Source organism: Chiloscyllium punctatum, chromosome 12, assembly GCF_047496795.1.
Source record: "Chiloscyllium punctatum isolate Juve2018m chromosome 12, sChiPun1.3, whole genome shotgun sequence".
Taxonomy (NCBI): Eukaryota; Metazoa; Chordata; class Chondrichthyes; order Orectolobiformes; family Hemiscylliidae; genus Chiloscyllium; species Chiloscyllium punctatum.
The window spans coordinates 64,167,560-64,187,375 of NC_092750.1; the positions used below are offsets into that span (position 1 = coordinate 64,167,560).

At 41.5% G+C, this 19,816-nt stretch overlaps 1 protein-coding gene across 3 annotated transcripts in view; it reads left to right on the top strand.

Moving 5' to 3' along the window:
- Window positions 1–19,816, top strand: part of sumf1 (sulfatase modifying factor 1) — a 164,797-nt gene that overhangs the window by 134,322 nt on the left and 10,659 nt on the right. For all 3 annotated transcript variants that reach the window (XM_072582665.1, XM_072582664.1, XM_072582666.1), the window contains exon 8: window positions 10,630–10,689. In XM_072582665.1, the coding sequence (XP_072438766.1) occupies window positions 10,630–10,689 (60 nt within the window). The remainder of the gene's footprint in view (window positions 1–10,629; window positions 10,690–19,816) is intronic.

A 19,816-nucleotide genomic window follows, 5' to 3' on the forward strand; every position in this document is an offset into this window, starting at 1 on the left:
CTCTCCAAATTGGGACTTGAATTCAGAATCTCTTAAGAGGTAAGAGTGCTACCTGCTGAGCCACAGTAAAGAAATGTATGCCTTATTGAATGACCCAGTGTAGAGATACCTAGTCTATTGGAGCTGGAAGTCAACTGAGCTTTGAAAGCCACCAAGTGAAGGACATGTCAGACAATGGAGCACTGTGAACTCCTATTTACAAAAGGAGCAGTACAGAAAAATCAAAGCTCTTCTCAACTCAAAAATGTGAAGCCTCAACTTTCTGTATCCCTTTTCTTCACTCAACCTGCCCCCATTATCATTCCTCTCTGCTTTCCCCATCTTCAGTTTTTTTTAAAATAAATGTGTTGTTCCATTTCTGGCAGCAGGAGTTGATTAGATTAGATTCCCTACAGTGTGGAAACAGGCCCATTGGCCCAACAAGTCCACACCAACCCTCCAAACAGTAACCCATCCAGACCCATTCCCCTCTGACTAATGCACCTAACACTATGGGCAAGTGAACATGGCCAATCCACCCTAACCTGCACCACCCTATTCTTTGGATTGTGGGAGGAAACCAGAGCACCCAGAGGAAACCTATGCAGGCACGGGGAGAATGTGCAAACTCCACTCAGTCACCCGAGGCTGAAATCAAACTTGAGTCCCTGGCGCTGTGAGGCAGCAGTGCTAACCACTAAGCTACCATGCTGCCCTGCTGGGTTTAGCTCAGTTGGCTGGACAGTTAGTTTGCAAAACAGTGTGATGCTAACAACATGGGTTCAGTTCCCACACTTGTTGAAGTTACCATGAAGGACCCTCCTTCTCAAACTCTCTCCCCTTGCCTGAGGTGTGGTGATCCTCAGGCAAAATCACCGCTAGTTGACTCTCTCGAATGAGAGAGCATCCCTATAGTATGGTAAGACTATGGACTAGGAGAAATTGAGGACTGCAGATGCTAGAGGTCAGAGTCGCAAAGGGTGGCGCTGGAAAAGCACAGCAGGTCAGGCAACATCAGAAGAGCAGGAAAAATAAAATCAACATTTCGACAGAAGCCCTTCATCAGGAATGAGCCAAGGGCTTAAGCCTGAAACATCGATTCTCCTACTCCTCAAATGCTGCCTGACCTAATGTGGTTTTCCAGCACCACAATATTCGACTAAGACTATGGCGACTTTACTTGATTTCTGGCAGCATCCTTGCAAGTCTTTTTTTTGTACCTTCCTGAGTACCCTTTTTAACAATAACATGAGACCAGAACTGTTCAGCACTCTCCAATTGTAATCTAAATAAGTTTCTATAAAATTTCAACTTTCAATTTTATCCCTCAAGAAATGAATACCAGTGCTTAGATTGTTCTTATTTTATTGCCGTATTAACCTGTATTATTGCTTTTAGTGATTTGTATATCTGTGAGAGAATGCAACAATCTCTTTGTATAAACACATGAACTTTTGATAAATTGTTACTTTTGTAAAGTACGGTCTTGCACCCAACCAGTAATCAATAATCACTGGATGATGGATTAGTTCCTTGATTTTGGCAATTATCCAATTGGAACCAGCTCACTGTTTGCATAGGACCTTGTATATTTTACCCTAGACTGTAAGTCTTAAAGTGCTGCTTTCGAGATAAGGTGCTTTATCTGAAATACGCATTTCCAAATCATATCTGAAATACGTAAGCTTTCAAGTGTTCATGGTGATTAAGTGTCAGTAGGGAACAATGATGGGACAGTAATAATTGTATCTTAAGGTTTAGTGTGACTATGGAAAAGGACACTGAACAATCTTGACTAATAATAAACTGAGAGAAAGTGAACTTCAAAGAGAGAGGCATGGATCTGGGCCAAATAAATTGGAGCCAGAGAAAACAGTAACTAAACAAAAAGAGAGAGTTTGGGCAGAATCAAGGTTTACTCTCTTGAAAGAGAAAAGTAGGGCAAACAAAGTCAGAGCTTCCTGGATGACAAAGGAGATGGAAATCACAATAAAGAAGAAAAAGTATGGTTGTGACCAATATCAGATTGAAAATACAATTCAAGACTAGGCTGAATATAGAAAGTTTAGAGGAAAGATGAAGCAAATAACAGAAGTAAAGAGGGAGTATAAAAGAGACTGACAGCCAACATTAAAAAGAAGGGCCTAATTCTTCTTTTGGCATGTAAATAATGAAAGGGCTATAAAAGGAGATTTACACAAGTAAACTGGGCAAAGTGGAAATTCAAGGCGGCTGAGAGATAAGTGGAAGTGGGGGTGGCAATGGGGGGGGGGGGGGGGAAGGTAGCTAAGAATGCGATAGGTCGATGAAGGTGAGGGGTGGTAATAGGTCACAGCAGAGGGTGGAGCGGATAGGTGGGAAGGAAGATGGACCATTCTTTCTGAGACTCCCTCATTAGGCACACTCCTCCCACCAACACACCCTCCACCTTCCCTTGCCACCATAAGTGATGTAAAACCTGCACCCACACCCCTCCCCTCACCTCCATCCAAGGCCTCAAAGGATCCTTCCACATCTGGCAGAGACTTTCCTGCACATCCAAACACCTCATCTATTGTGTCCGTTGCTCTCAATGTGGCCTCCTCTACATTGGGGAGACAGGACGTCAACTTACAGAATGTTTCAGAGAACATCTCTGGGACACGTGCCCTATGGCAACCACTTCAACTCCCCCTCCCACTCCGCCAAGGATTTGCAAATCCTGGGGCTCCTCCACTGCCAAATCTTAGCCACCTGTCAACTGGAGGAAGAACACTTCATTTTCCAACTTGGGACCCTCCAACCACATGGAATCAATGTCAATTTCACCAGTTTCCTTATCTCTCCCCCCACCTTATCACAGATCCAACCCTCCAACTCGACACTGCCCTCTTGAACTGTCCTACCTGTCCATCTTCCTTCCCACCTATCCAGTCCACCCTCCACTTTGACCTATCACCATCACCTCGCACCTTCATCTACCTATCACACTCCTAGCTACCTTTTCCCCAGCCCCACCCCCTCCCGTTTATCTCTCAGCTCCCTTGGGTGCCCCACACACTCCTGATGAAAAGCTTCTATTCAAAACATCAACTCTCCTGCTCCTCAGATGCTGCCTGACCAGCTGTACTTTTCCAGCGCCACACTTTTTGACTCTAGAAGGTCTCCCACACTCAAGTGAAAAAATTCCCAGCCTATCCAGCAACTGCTTATAACTCAAATACTCTAGTCCCAGCAATATCCTGGTAAATCTTTTCTGATCTCTCTTCAATTTGATCATATCCTTCCTGTAGGAGGGCAACCAGAATTGTACACAGTACTCTAATAGTGGCCTCACCAATGTCCTGTACAACCTGAACATGATGCCCCAACTCCTACACTCAGTGGTCTGAGCAATGAAGGCAAGCGCCTTCTTAACCATCTTGTCTATCTGTAACACAACTTTCAAGAACTATGTACCCGAACCCCTCAGTATCTCTGTTTGACAGCACCACTCAGGGCCCTCCTATTAACTGTATAAGCCCTGCCCTTGTTTACTTTACCAAAATGTAATACCTCACACTTATCCAAATTAAACTACATCTACCAATCCTCAGCCCATCAGTCCAATTGATCAAGATCCCTTTTTAATCTTAGATAACCTTCTTCACTGTCCATTATACCACCAATTTTGGTGTCCACAAACTTACTAATCTCCTAAATTTTCATTCAAATTGCTTACTTAAATGACAAACAGTGGACCCAGCACTGGCCCTGTAGAACCTAGCTGCTCACAGGCCTCCAATACAAAAGACAATCCTTCACCATCACACTGTCTCCTATCATCAAGCCAATTTTGTATCCAATTGACAAACTCTCCCTGAATCCTATTTGATCTAACTTCACTCACCAGCCAATCATGCGGAACCTTGTCAAAGGCTTTATGTATATCTACTGTTCTGTCCTCCTCCATCTGTTTGGTTACATTCTCAAAAAACTTAATCTATTGACAAGGAAGAGGTATTGAACAGGCTGTCTGTTATTTAAAGCTGATTAGGCATTCAGCTCATTGATTAGATGCACCCAAGGATTCTGAGGGAAGAAAGAGTGGAAACTTGGAAGCACTGGCCGTGTTTTTTAATTCTTCCCCAGACTTGTGTGGTACCAGGGGAAATTGCAAACAGGACATATCTTTATGTTATTTTGAAAAAAAAACAAGGGTGTAAGGATAGGCCCAGCAATTCCAGGTGAGTCAGTTAAACTTTTGTGTTTGGGGAACTTCCAGAAACAATTCAGGACATCATTAATAGCCCCATGAACTAATTTGGATTAATTAATTATGGAAAACCAACACCAACTAGATTGCAGTTCAAGAAGCTCAGCACACCACCTTTTCAAGGGCAATTAGGGATGAGCGGTGAATATTGACTCAGTTGGTGATAGTCACATCCTGTGAGTGAATAAAAGAAAAATCCCATTTTTGATTGATTTGCTGGAGCTTTTTGAAGAGGTAAAGGAGGAAGTTGATAAGGGAAATACTGTTCAAGGGGTGTACGGCAAACCGATACCTTAAATGAATGGGCACTCTCAATAAACTGGCAAAAATTATATACCTGAAATACTAGCAGCTTACTATATTATCCTGATCTCCATGGTGTCCAAGTAGCCAGTTAAGATTGTGAGTGAGAGGCCTCTCTGCCAGTAAGTTTTCCTTAAGGCAAAGTTGTATTACTCTTTGAGTGATTTATCTTGTAAATAAAGTAAAACAGTGATGTATGTACTCCCTGCATTACGTTTGTATCATTTAGTGTGTATTTCTTCATTGATTATGTAGATATCTTAATCAACTGGTGCACTCCTGGTCCCATAGTTTTCTGTACCTGGACTTCTAAAAGGCCTTTGATACAGTGCAAAGTAGGCAAAGTTATATACTCTTCCCTTGCTAATGTCGCTGTTGCTTTTCCGATGGCCAATATATATCAATGGTCTAGTTCATGGTGTACTGAGTACGAATTTCAGAATTTGCAGGGGAATAAATATGGGGATTTTCTTTTTGTTACAAAAGGTATTAAGGGATATAGGCCAAAAGGTAGAGGCCACAGATCAACCGTGATCTCAGCGGAACAGGCTTGAGGGACTGTAAAGTCGGGGGTTCCCACGATCCTATACACAACTTGGAAGTATTGTTAACTGTAAATGGATAGTGTAGAACTTCAAAATGATGCAGACAAGTAGCAGGTTACTTTCAATTTCAGAAATATGAGATGGTTCATTTTAGTAGCGACAAATATGGAGAGTGTAATGATTGTAGTGAGGTCAGCCAGGTGGACATCACAGAATATGAGTTTAAATTAGATTAGATTCCCTACAGTGTGGAAACAGGCGCTTCGGCCCAACCAGTCCACACTGACCCTCCGAAGAGTAACCCACCGAGATCGATTTCCCCTCTGACTAATGCACCCAATACTATGGGCAATCTAGCATGGCCAATTCACCTGACTTGCACATCTTTTGACTGTGGGAGGAAACCCACGCAGACACAGGGAGAATGTGCAAACTTCATACAGACAGTCACCCGAGGCTGGAATCGAACCTGGGACCCTGGTGCTGTAAGGCAGCAGTGCTAACCACTGAGCCACCGTGCCGCCAGTTCCCTGATACTGGCTGTTAATCTGCTCCAATCAGGGAGCCCTGGCTGACAGATATAAACAGGAGTGTTGGGGGGATGGGTTTGCGTGGGTTACTCTTCGGAGAGTTGGTGTGGCCTTGTTAAGCATTGCCCTTTGATGAGAAGGGCACTGCTTGTCACTGGCAAAAAAAACTGGAGTGTCAGACATCTCTGAGAGCTGTCTCTGAGAGAGCTGGATCAATGTGAATGCCTTTCTACGTGTAAATAAAGGGTGACTTGAGGGGATAATGGCCACTGTGGTGTAATTTCAGAGAGAAAACGTAAAGGAGTAGGGGGACCAAAGTGACTTTAGAAAGGAACAGGGAGAAGGCAGGAGAATTGCACTACGTGAAATGGTTATTTGGAGGGCCAAATAGCCTTGTAATTCTTCAATACATCAACCCAAATTGTGAGCCATGTTATAGCTGATGGGTAGAAAAGAGACCTCCAACCCAAACGGAGAAATGTAGCTCTCTGCCTTCCTTTGAACTTAAACCCATTTACTGAAGAAATCAAGCACACGAAATGTTGAAGTTTCCACAGAGTTAAAACTCAACTAGGTGGCCGTAAGATGGGAAGGAAGTGTGTACGCATCATGAGTGGTGGCTGGGAGTGATGGAGCAGCTGATTTTCTTCCTGTCCACCACTGTAATGTGTTTGTGTAGCAGACACTGGCATGTTTTTCCTTTCCTTTAATTACACTACTTCCAAGTAAAATGGAAAAGGTCATTTGCTAAGTAGCGAGCAATGACGTGAGATAGTTCTCATAGCTGGAAGGCTTCCAATTCTTCCATATTGTTCTATCAAAAAGAACACCCCTCATTTTAAGCTATTTAATACATAAGAAAGATAGAAATTCAGGCCACCCTGTTGCAAGTACTTAATTGTACATGCGTGCAAATAGAATAAGAAAAACTACCCTTGTGTTTTTAATTATTCAGAATTGGACTCTTCGATGCATTTGGAATCAATAACAGCCCTAGAAAAATCGGAAAACCAGGAACAAGAGGAATCCTTTCATCCTGTCAAGGTTACTTGACTATGCAGTTAGTTCATGGCTGATCAATACTTCAATGCTTTTTTTCCCTGCCTTTATTCCATATCCCTTGATAGCTTTACTCAGCAAATAACAATTGATTTCAAGCTTGAACTCAAATAGTTTGAACATTCATAACTTCTTAGACTGTGGAGTTCCAAATTTCCCTTACTCATTGGATGCAAAAGTCCTTCCTGATTTTGCTACAGAATGACCTAGCTCTAATTTTAAGATGAAGTCCCCTGCCACCATCGCCATAATCCCCCCCCCCCAAAAAAATCTTGATTTCCTTATCAGAGGTAATAGTTTCCCTGCATATGTTAGATTAATACACACGTCAATCAGATCCCCACTCAGTCTTACTAAGTGAAGGAAATTCAACCCAGATATATGCAGTTTTTCTTAATTCAATCCTCTTAAGTTATTTGCAACTCATCTTACTGTTTTTCCAGACAGTATATGTAATTAACGAGAGAGCTGACCTTTTGGTTTTACCATTTCGGGAAGATGTGATTCATGAGATTCAATACCTTTTTTTTAAATGCTAGAAACTGGTTCTGTTATGCTTTGTAAAACCGTGGTAATCACCAGAACTGACATGTGTTTGTTGGACAAGCCATCAGCTGTCTGCCTTTTTTCTCTTGCTTTAAATAAGGATTTGGGATTCTGCCAGTAAGTAGGGAACAGAGTGTATGCTGTCACTTTGATAACATGTTGTCAGCAACTACCTGAAAATGTGTCTAATGCGTTCCAAACATTGAGTTGGTTAATGAAGAATCTTTCAATATAATCTGCTATCTTTGTACAATTTAGATACTTTAAATAAAGAACATTTTGCTCAGGGCAATAGGAAATCATTTTATTTCAGTCTTTTTCTCATCACAGCGAATGCTATTTAGGAGAACAGGAATGGCATTCAGTTCTCTCTTAAAAACTGGATACTGCTTTGCTGCAAGTCTGAAATAAAAATGGAAAATTCTGGAGAAACTGAACAGATCTGGCAGAATCTGTGGAGAGAGAAACTGAATTAACATCCAAAAGGACTCTCCTTCAGAACAGAGATTTGGTTCCAAATTGAACTCTGTTTCAAAGAAGAGTTATATTGCATTTGAAATGTCAAATCAGTTCTTTGAGCCCATTTCACCATCCAATTAGATTTATGTCTTAACTCTGCCTTGATTCTGTAACCCTTAATAACTTGCTTAACAAAAATCTATCTGGCTGTCTGATTTCAGGCAAGACTCTGCATGATAGCCCAGATTTTGATTGTGCAGTTCTGGTGGAAAATCTGCCACCTGGTAAACTAGCCCTACTGCCAAACAGGCTGCACCTGGGCTGGCAGTGTTCAATGTCAGTTCAGTTAGCATGTTGCACTGATACAATGCTGTGATTCAATTAGTGGGTGGCATGGTAGCTAAGTGGTTAGCACTGCAGCCTCACAGCGCTAACTGTCTGTGTGGAGTTTGCACATTCTCCCTCTGTCTGCGAGGGTTTCCTCCGAGTGCTCCGGTTTCCTCCCACAGTCCAAAGATGTGCAGGTCAGGTGGATTGGCCATACTAAATTACCCATAGTGTTAGGTGCATTAGTCAGAGGGAAGTGGGTTACTCTTCGGAGGGTTGGTGTGGACTTGTTGGGCCGAAGGGCCTGTTTCCACACTGTAGGGAATCTAATCTAATCATTCAGTTGCTTCATGACAAGCAGCTATAAAAGGATCAAGCGCCATTCATTATATCTTAAAAGATTTTACTCATTGATAAACCTTACGACACACAACAGTGGAATACCTCCAACTTAAAGGAGAGATCTAAAGTGACAAATCTCCACAAGAGAGCAAAATGATGAATTATAACAAACAAAAACACTTTTTATAGGAAGACCTTTATTAATGATTTTTGTGATAGATCACAAGAGGAAAAAAAGTGATAAGTTATAAAAGCAAACAAGCATTTTAGAGGGAGACCTTTATGAATGATTTTTGTAACAATGCTTAGTTTGATGTGCTGCACATTATCTTCCAGTCCCTTCCTGCAGTCACATCCCTTTTGAACTAAAGCTTCATGCAGAGAATTTAAACCGTCCACAATTACTTGGATTCCAAATCAAAGTGAGCTTTAATAACTGATTATAAGCTCATGAGTGCATTAAGTAGCATAAAATTAACACAAATCAAATAAACAAAGGGAAGATAGTGAGTATTATTTCAAAGATTAATTAATGCTGTATCTAGGTAACCTGCTGTATTCTTAACTACAGCATATTAATGTAAAAACTCGTACAGTGCGTCTTTTTTAATGCTGCTTTAAATTTTAACTTCTCCCTTCCACTGAAATTTTTTTCACGATAGAAGCAAGATACAGTTTAGCCCAAGGATACCAGATCTCTTCTGTTTCCATATCGGGAGCTGTCGAACATTGTTCTGGGAGGTTTTAGGATGGATGATGTTCATTATACAAACCTATCACTCATTCAGAAGTAAGCATTTGTCATAAGAAGTGTTATAATTTGTTTTAGTCGTTTTCAAAACTTCATTTGCTGTGTGCAACTATTTAGTGCTGCAGACACTAATTATGTAAATTCCCTGAAGCAGCCTCAAAACATTATATTCCATAGTGTGCCTGCTGATAGGGATATTATAATCTATATGGACTACCTTTGTTAAGTGTGGGGTAGTAAATATGTATAGATGGAATAATATTGAGGGAAGCTATTTGTAAATTGAGTACTTTTTTTTTCCTTTTTATTCTTATGCTGGACTTTTATTTATTACTCTTTCAATTTTGTATTGAATACTTAAGTATCTTGCACCCAAGATGGTGCCATAACCAACGACTCATTCAAGTGCATGTGAGAATAAGACTACTTCACGTTAAGCTTAAACTGGATGAATGATGCCATCTTACTGGTACATATAAGCCCAGTTGAACACGCTTCTGTCTTAGCTGTGACTGACCATATAACTGCATATGTTTTATTTAATTAAGTTTTTTGTTGGTGAGGAACCGTTTAGAAGCATATTGATGACTTGGTATATTCTGAATCTTTTTGGTGAAAATAGAAGCAATACCAGAACACTGTCACTTGGCTTCAGAATGTTTTGATGTGTTATGGACATCATTAGTTTATTCTGCACATTTGGAACCTGAGCCAAATCTCTTGGATTAGTTACACTTAATAACAAAGGCTGTGTGAGCAGTCTGCGCCAGGAATGAGGTGACAGGAATGATGTTGTGATACATTCCTCCAGGGACTAGCTGTTTTTTAATACTGTATTCAATGCAACACTGATTGGCAGTGTCTAGTTTCCCTCAATATTGTTGTATCTATACATATTTACTACCCCACACTTAACAAAGGTAGCTCATATAGATTATAATATCCCTATCAGCAAGCACACTATGGAATATAATGTTTTGAGGCTAATGATGTCTATAACACATCAAAACATTCTGAAGCTAAGTGACAGAGTTCTGATATTGCTTCTATTTTCACCAAAAAGATTCAGAATATATCAAGTCATCAATATGCTTCTAAACAGTTCCTCACCAACAAAAAACTTAATTAAATAAAACATAATTAGTGTCTGCAGCACTAAACAGCTGCACACAGCAAATGAAGTTTTGAAATCGACTAAAACAAACTATAACACAACTTCCATTATTTGTTGATCTGAATTAAAGTAGGGGTCATTATATATTGTGGGAGGCAGGAAAAAAAACAACAAAAGTGGCAACGATTCAGCTCTGTAAGGGTCAAGTAGTTCCATCGCAATATTTCTATTTCTAGGACTATGTCACACATTATTGGGTGCTTCCAAATATTCTGGAGGCAACTGTGAAGAGAAACATTTTGAAGCCACAGTACAATGATAGCAGTGATGAGCATTGACTCCTTTTTGCTTTTCAGACAGTCACATGACCAATTCCCCCAATCTCTCAGGCTCTTCCATCTTGCATACGCTGACCATGCAATTCCATTTTGTTTCTGCAGGTTGGACCTCCCTCAGGTACAGACAAAGTGAAGAAAGGTGGATCCTACATGTGCCATAAGGTAAATTTGATTTCCCTGATTAAAGCTGTTAACCTGGCTGACAGATAGAAACAGGAGTGTGGGAATTGGTTAGCTCAGTTGGCTGGCCAGCTGGTTTGCAATGCAGAGTGATACCAACAGTGTCAGTTCAATTCCTGCACTGGCTGAAGTTACCATGAAGAATCTTCCTTTTCAACCTCTCTCCTCACCTGAGACATGGTGACCCCCCAGGTTAAACCATCACTAGTCATCGCTCTAGAGAGAGACCTTTGGCCTGGTAAGACTATAAAAAGGGGTGTCAGAGATTCTGTTCACTAAGAGCTCGCTCTGAGGAAGCCAGACCAATGTCAAGTTATATGCATGTGTAAATAAAAGGTGACTTAGTGACAGGATACCTGCCTCTGTGGAACTATTTCAGTAATTATATAAAGTCATGGGGAGGTGGTCTGATTCTCTGATGTTGGAGATAGTCATTGCCTGGCAAATATGGTGTTTGAATGTTACTTGTCTCTTACTAGCCTGAACCTGAAAGAAGTCCAGGTCTTGCTGCATTGTCAGCGTGGATTGCTACAGTTTCTAGAAATTGTCAATGTTGCAGAACATTGTGCACTCATCAGCATGTATCCCTACTTCTGAGTTTATGATGGAGGGAGGTCATTGATGAAGCTGATGCTGCCCTGAGAACTCCTCCAGAAATGCCCTGGAGCTGAGATGACTGACCTCAAACAGCTATAACCATCTTCCTATGTGCCAGGTATGACCCCCAGCAGCAAATGGTTTACCGCACAATTCCCTCGACCCAAGCTTTGCCAGGACTCCTTGATGGCATAATCAGTCAAATGCAGCTTTGCTGTTACTTTTATCTCATCTCTAGAATTCTTTTTTTTTGGATAAACTCTATAATGAGGTCAGCAGCCAAGTAATCCTTGCAAAGTCCAAACTGAGCATCAGTAAGCAGGTTATTGCTAAGCGAGTGCTACTAGAGACCACTGTCAGGACTTGCCTTTTGATTGGGAATGTACTGATGGGATAGTAATTGGATTTGTTCTGATTTTGTGAATAATTTAACCCTTTACAAATTCCAATTTGTCAATTGGATACAGAAATTATAGCTACTTTGGAGCAGTTTGGCTGGGGGAACATGTTCTGAAGCACATGCTTTCAGTACTACAGCCAGTACATTGTCAGGACTGCTGGCTTTTACTGTACTCCACACCTTCAGCTGTGTCTTCATATTGTATGGGGTGAAGTGAACTGAACTGTCTGAAGACTGGCATCAGTAATGCTGGGCACTTCATATGGAGGCCAGTATGAATCATTCACTGGACACTTCTGGCTGAAGATATTTGCAAATGCTTCAACCTTTGTTTTGCACTGATGTGCTGGGCTCCCCCATCACTAAAGCTGGGGATATTTGGGAATACTTCTCCCCCAGTTAGCTGTTCAATTGTACACTCTCATTCGAAACTCGATGTGACGAGACCCTTTAGTTGTGAGTTCCCTTACGCTTTCTGTCTCACATTGCTGCCATCATTTCATCTTCGTAAAGTTCAGTGCTGTAGCTTGAGCAGGTTGACACCTCAATTTTAGCTAGTTCCTGTGCTGCCCCTGGTATGCCCTCCCATACTTCTTATTGAACCAGCACTGATTCCCTGGCTTGATGATTTCTGGTAGAGGGTAGGGGATACCAGCCTGTGAGGTTACAGATTGTGACATCTGCTGCTGATGATGATGACAGAGAGAGCCTGGTGACTGCCCAGTTTTGAGGTGCTCAATCTGTTCTGAATCTATTCCATTTAGCATTGAGTTAGTGCCACGCAACAAAATTTCAAGTGTGACCCTTCAGAAATAACTGGTGCAGCTAGTGAAAATTTGTGACCAAAACAGAGCCAGAAGGGTGAGGACATCATGTACAGCCTAAAAGTACAGAGAGGGCAACTACATTGAAGAGTTCACAAGCAAATTCTAATTCCAGGAAAGGTGTGTGAACTACAGGACATCATGCAGTTAGACATAGAAAAGAGAAATGGTATTAGGAAATAAAGAGGAGTGTGTATGGAAGAATTCTGGATCAATTTACACAGCATTAAACAAAATTAAGTGTACGTTTAATCCTACATTATAAACATGCATTGAACAGCTTTGAATTGATTGGAATTGAATTGAACTAGATTTATTGTCACATGTACTCACACGAGTACAATGAAAAGTTTATGTCGCCACTTATGATGCCATCTTAGGTACAAAGCTTTCTAGGTACAGAATCTTAGTTTTCTTTATTTTTCTGCTCTGTAGTTAAGTTAAACATTACAGTCCTTCTTACTACAAAGTAGAAAAATGAAGACACATAGTTAAAAGTTTAACACAACAGTGCATAAACACCTAGCCATGCCAGGCTTGCACTCCTCACAAGGGCTGGACCTCCCCCTCCCCCGCTTTGGGCTTGATCTTGCCACAGGCTGCCTTCTCCCACTCCTGTGTCTAGCCACCTCAGGCTGCCTGCTCCCACTCCTGTGTCCAGCCACCTCAGGCTGCCTGCTCCCACTCCTGTGTCCAGCCACCTCAGGCTGCTTGCTCCCACTCTCACAGAATATAAAGATGGAAGTGTGATTTTGACATCACAAAAGGTGTTAAATTGTAATTCTTCACCTTGCTCCTAACCAAGGAGAAATAGTGGCAGTTGACGTCTGTGTTACTCAATCCACAGTAATCTTTGAGGCAAATGTGATGATGGGATGGATATTTAAACGGGGGTACACCCAACCTGAAAATTCTCAAGTCACCCAAGACTTGGTGAAAATGCTCTATCACTTCCTCATTTCCCCACTCTCTCACTCATATTTCCTCCAGTAGTTTCGATGTAGGCAAATATCTGGTCATCTACTACGGAACCAAAAAGGAACAGAACAGGGTACTTTCAAAATGGGGAGAACTGAGAAATAGTCAAGGTCTAAAGAAACTTGGAAATCCATGGAAATAGATCAGTGTCATGAAGAGGTGCAGAGAATTTTTTAATAACTAATTGAATACGGGATTTTATATAGAGGATACAAGTACAGATATCGTGCTTTAGTCCCGCTCAGCCACATCTGGGTACTGTTAGCAGTGTTGAGATCACACAATAGGAAGAACATAATGGAATTGCAGGGTTGATTTAGTTGAATGATATATGGACTCCAAGAGTTAACTTATGAGGAGAGTTTATACTCAATAAGATTGTATTCCCTGCAATTCAGATGGTCATGAGGTGATTTGACCAAAACCTTTGAAGATATTAAAGGAAACAAGCAGCGTATTTTGAGAGATACTATTTCTGCTGGTTAGGATGAGAGCATATAGTCTAATGATTCGAGCCAGATCTTTCAGAAGTGAAGCTAGAAAACACCTTTATACACAAAATATGGTAGACATTTGGAACTGTCTTCCACAAACTGCAACTGAGGCTGGATTAGTTGTAAATTTTAAATCTCAGATTAGTTAGCTGGAGGCATTAAGGATGGTAGGACAGATGGATAGGTCATTTGTGTATCAGCCATGATCTTACTGAATAGTGGCCGGACAGACACGAGCAAATAAAGGCCCTGTCCACCAATTCTTATGTTCCTTTCAGGAACAGTGAATAGACGTGCCAAAGTTAAGGATGAGGAGCTTACATCAAACTGTTATCCAAATTGCAACCATCATCGATCAAAGGAAAGTCATTGCGGGTTTGCAGTCAGTCCTGAAAATATGGAGTTGAATAAAGGACATATCCACCTCCACTGCCCACTGTCAAAAGTATCTCTAAGTATCAACCTTTTACTGTCTCTGCCTTGATTTTATTTGAAGAGACATGTGGGGCTAAAACTGAGCACAGGGAGATGGAGAGAAGAGGATATGGCTTGCTTTTTTTTTTGGACGATTGAACTGATAAATTAGATTAGATTAGATTAGATTACTTACAGTGTGGAAACAGGCCCTTCGGCCCAACAAGTCCACACCGCCCCGCCGAAGCGTAACCCACCCATACCCCTACATCTACATTTACCCCTTACCTAACACTATGGGCAATTTAGCATGGCCAATTCACCTGGCCTGCACATCTTTGGACTGTGGGAGGAAACCGGAGCACCCGGAGGAAACCCACGCAGACACGGGGAGAACGTGCAAACTCCACACAGTCAGTCGCCTGAGGCGGGAATTGAACCCGGGTCTCAGGCGCTGTGAGGCAGCAGTGCTAACCACTGTGCCACCGTGCCACCCACATTTCATTTGTGAACACCTTTCATTTGTGAACAGGCAGACATAAACCATTTTGCTGGAGGATCTATGATTCTGCTGCAGCTCCCAGCTGTGCAGCCGTTCAATTCTTCTAAAAATAGTCTTCATTAAAATCTGGTTCATTGTGGTAGAAGTGCTATCTTTCACACTTTTATTTCTGTTCATCCACAACTCAATCAATTAGTTTAGTTACGGTTTCTATCTGATGAACAATTTGTGTTTCAAGTTATTTTCCTTCCCCTGTCAGCTGCAGCTGTTCACGGCTTACCATTTTGAGCCTGAACTACTGCCCAGGGGACCTCTTACTTAACCTCTGCTAATGCTCCTTATAATTTAGCCCAATCCAAGGTGCAAAGGTATGATGCAGATTAAGTTAACATGCATATTTCATTCTCTTGTCTGTTCATTATTTTCTGCTGCAGTCTCAACTAACAGACTTAAGTTCTTCAGCATTGACCCATTAAATGATTGTATAATCTTCAGACCTTGACAAATTCACCGATTCTTCAAACTTCACATACTGACCAATTCACTAACTCTTCAATCCTCAGACACTGACCAGTTCATTGATTCTTCAATCCCCGGATGCTGTCCCTTTCACATGGCTCCTCAGTCATTGAACAAATCATTGGTCTAATCTATGCTTTACTCCTCTGATGTTGAATATTTGAATATTTCTGTCATGATTGTGGTAACAACTTGTTTCTGACAGAATAAAATGAACCTTGTGCTATTTCACAAGTGATAACTGTTTTAATTAAAATAGCAACTGCTGCACCTTTGCTTTCCAACTATGTCTCTAAAATCCCGTACAATAAAATGTTGTGCTCATTAAATGAAATACAGCACTACAATGTGAAGGTTTTGGACCAGACAAAGGAGATTTAACAGTACCAGCTTCCAAGCCTGTAGACAGATTGCGTGACTGCCCTTGAGATCCAATTAAATACAAATATTTATGTCAAGATATCAAAGGGTTTTGATTCACCAATAAAGTTAAGATTGGGACATTCTCTGAGTTCAGTTACAATATTATTTAGATATCTCAGCACATGATAAAGTTAATTACATTGGCTTGGGAGGAGGAAGGGAATCAAAACATAGAGGAAATAAATTATCTTGTGCATTCTGTATATCTGTGCTCTAAACACTGCAAGTAAAACTGCTATCTTCTCAAAGTGGGCACCATTTACATAACTATATGTGGGAAGATATATATCTGCAGTATGTTCCTTACTTAAAGCCTAATCAGCCCAATGTTACAAACACAAACATTGCTGGAGAAACTCAGCAGATCTGGCAGCATCTGCGGAGAGAAAACAAAGTCAGTGTTTCGAGTCCAGTGGCCCTTCTTCAGAACTGGACTAAAATTTTATGTCTGCTTTCTGTCCACAGATGCTACCGGACTTGCTGAGTTTCTCCAGCGATGTCTATTTTTGATTCAGATTTCCAGCGTCTGTAGTTCTTGGTTTTATTTCAGCCCAATGTTATGTTGTGTAGATGTGCCAGTGGAAGAGGACATGGGTTTGGAAGGTACTGTCAAATGAGCCTTTGTGAATTATTGCAGGGGAACTTGTAGATGCTGCCTGTCAGTGTTAGCTGTTGGGGGAAGTGAAGGTGGTGAACAAGGTGCTGATCAGGAAGACTGCTTTATCATGGATGGTGTCAAGCTTGTTACGTTGTTCGGGCCTCACTCATCCTGGCAAGTAGGGAGTATTCCATCACATTCCTGACTTGTGCCTTGTAGATGATGGACACTGGGATGCGAGGAGGTGAGTCACCTCCATCTTCCTCACCTATGGCTTGTTTGTATAGCCATAACATTTATATGACTGGTTCAGTTTTGTTTCAGGATGTTGAAAGTGGTGAATTCAGCTTTGGTCATATTAATGAATGTCAAAGGGTGGATGGTTAGGTTTAGTCTTGTTGGGGTTAGCCGTTGACTGGCATTTGTGTGACACAAATGTTCTTTGAAACATATAAGCTTGGATTTTGTCCACATCTTGCTGCACATGTATACAGACTAGACTGCTTCAGTATCTGAAGGCTCATAAATGATGTGGAACAATGTGCAACCATCAGCAAACATCCCACTTCTAACTTCATAGAGTTATAGAGACATGCAGCACAGAAACGGACCCTCCAGTCCAACCTGTCCACGTCGACCAGATATCCCAACCCAGTCTAGTCCCACTTGCCAGTACCCGGCCCATATTCCTCTTAAAACCTTCCTATTCATATACCCATCCAGATGCCTTTTAAATGTTGCAATTGTACTAGCCTCCACCATATCCTCTGGCAGCTCATTCCACACATGTACCACCCTCTGCGTGAAAAAATTGCCCCTTAGGTCCTTTTATATCTTTCCCCTATCACCCTAAACCGATGCCCTCTAGTTCTGGACTCCACCACCCCAGGGAAAAGACTTTATCTAATTATCCAATCCACACCCCTTGTGATTTTATAAATCTCCGATGCTCCAGGGAAAACAGCCCTAGCCTATTCAACCTCTCCCTGTAGCTCAAATCCTCCCAACCCTGCCAAAATTCTTGAAAGGGTTCAGAAAAGATTTACAAGTTTCACAACATCTTTCTGATAGGAAGGAGACCAGAATTGCACGTAATATTCCAACAGTGGCCTGTACAGCCCCAACATGACCTCCCAACTCCTGTACTCAATACTCTGACCAATAAAGGAAAGCATACCAAACGCCTTCTTCACTATCCTATCCACTTTCAAGGAGCTATGAACCTACACTCCAAGGTCTCTTTGTTCAGCAACACTCCCTAGGACCTTACCATAAGTATTATAAGTCCTTCTAAGATTTGCTTTCCCAAAATGCAGCAACTCACATTTATCTAAAGTAAACTTCATCTGCCAGTTTTCAGCCCATTAGCCCATCTGATTAAGATCCCGTTGTAATCTGAGGTAACCTTCTTCGCTGTCCACTACACCTCCAATTTTGGTGTCATCTGCAAACTTACTAACTAAAGCTGTTATGCTCATTCATGATGGAGGGAAGGTCCTTAATGAGATGATTAAAGATGGATGAGCCTAGGAGGCTACCCTGAGGGATTCTTCCCACAGCCATGTCCTTTGACTGAGGGTTAGGATTAGGGTAGATGATTGACCGCCAAAAACAAAAACTTCCTTTGTGCTAGGTACTTATATACTCATATAGGAGAAAGTGAGGACTGCAGATGCTGGAGATCAGAGTCGAGTGTGTGGTCCTGGAAAAGCACAGCAGGTCAGGCAGCATCCGAGGAGCAAGAGAATTGACATTTCGGGCATAAGCCCTTCATCAGGAATCCTCACATAAGTTTCTTTTAGCCAGATTCACTGTATTTCCTGTTACCAGAAGACTCAGTGAAGCCCTCCACTGTCCAGGACTTCACAAAATACATTGTAATAAACCAGACTCCATGACACAGAGATATGCAAACACACACGACTTCCTCCACTCACCCAACAGCACCTCTCCCTACCCTCACCTCTGTGCCTGCTGATCTCTATCACAATTTTGGCTTTATTTCTGTTGTTCTAAATAGTGAGCTGTAATCTGTCCACTGCAAGTTGTGTCACGTGACTTTTACTCAGAGAAGGAGAATGCTACCACTGAGCCATGGATCGCATCTTCCTCTCAACGACCCCATTACTCACTATTTCAGTTAATTAAGTAAAGCAGACATAAAAAGCTGATATCAGAAATGGTGACTATGTTATTACTGAATTTTAATATAAAAAATGCTGAATTGATGTAGAAATTCATCTCATTCACGAATGCTCCAGTAGATCTGCTGTCCTTGTCTAATCTTTAACTCCCACACGAAGTGAATTGACAATGAACTGCCTGCTCAAATGGTATAACAAACAATTCAGTTGTCAAGTGGCAGCCACCACCACCTTCTCAAGGGCAGTATGGGACAGGCAACAAAACTGGCCCAGCCAGTGATGTCCAGTTGAAGAAGTCCTGGTTCAGGCGTTTGATTGTAGAATTTTAAAACATTAACTCGCGGTCTCAAGACCTGGAATCCCATCCACTCCCCCCACCCCCAAACCTCTTTTCTCTCATTTAAAACTTGCCAGAACCTATCTACTACTATCACATCTTATTTGGCTTGGTGCCAGACTTTACTGGGTAACGAACTTTGGAAGGTTTACTACATTGATTAATTGTGAATTAGGGTGGCACAGTGGCTTAATGCCTTACAGTACCAGATACCCAGGTTCGATTCCACCCACTGTGCAAACTCCAGACTGTTGCCCGTGTCCCTGTGGATTTCATCTGCGTGCTCCAGTTTCCTCCCATGGTCCAGAGATGTGCAGGTTAGGTGGATTGGACATTCTAAATTGCCGTTAATGTCCAACGATGTGCAGGTTACATGGATGACCCATAGGAACTATAGGGTTACGGGGTGGGATGATCTTCGAAGGGTTGGTGTGGGCTTGATGAGGCTCTAAGGGCTATATAGGAAAAAAGTAAGAAGCATATTATTACTAGTAGAAGTAACAACAACAACAAATGGAATGGACAATTGTAGTGTTTAAGTCTGAGCAAATATTTTTTTTTCAATCTATGAATCTAGTACTTGCTTAAAAAATTTCATTGATGTTATTTTCCTAGGGAATTGGATGTCTTATTAGCACAGTAGGATATAGCTTGATTAATGATGCTCTCATTTTCCAGCAATTGTCTTGGAGCTGTTAAGGGCTCAGTGAAGTGTGTTGCTATTGACTTTGTATTTTGACCAAAAAAATGAAGTTTGTAGTCCAGCTTTAGATGGAGGAAGCCTATTTCTGGCCTTAATTTGATAAGGGCTTGAGTAGGAAAAACTGACAGGAAACCAAGTGTCAGCTGTGAAAAACAGACATTGTTGCTAGGTAATGT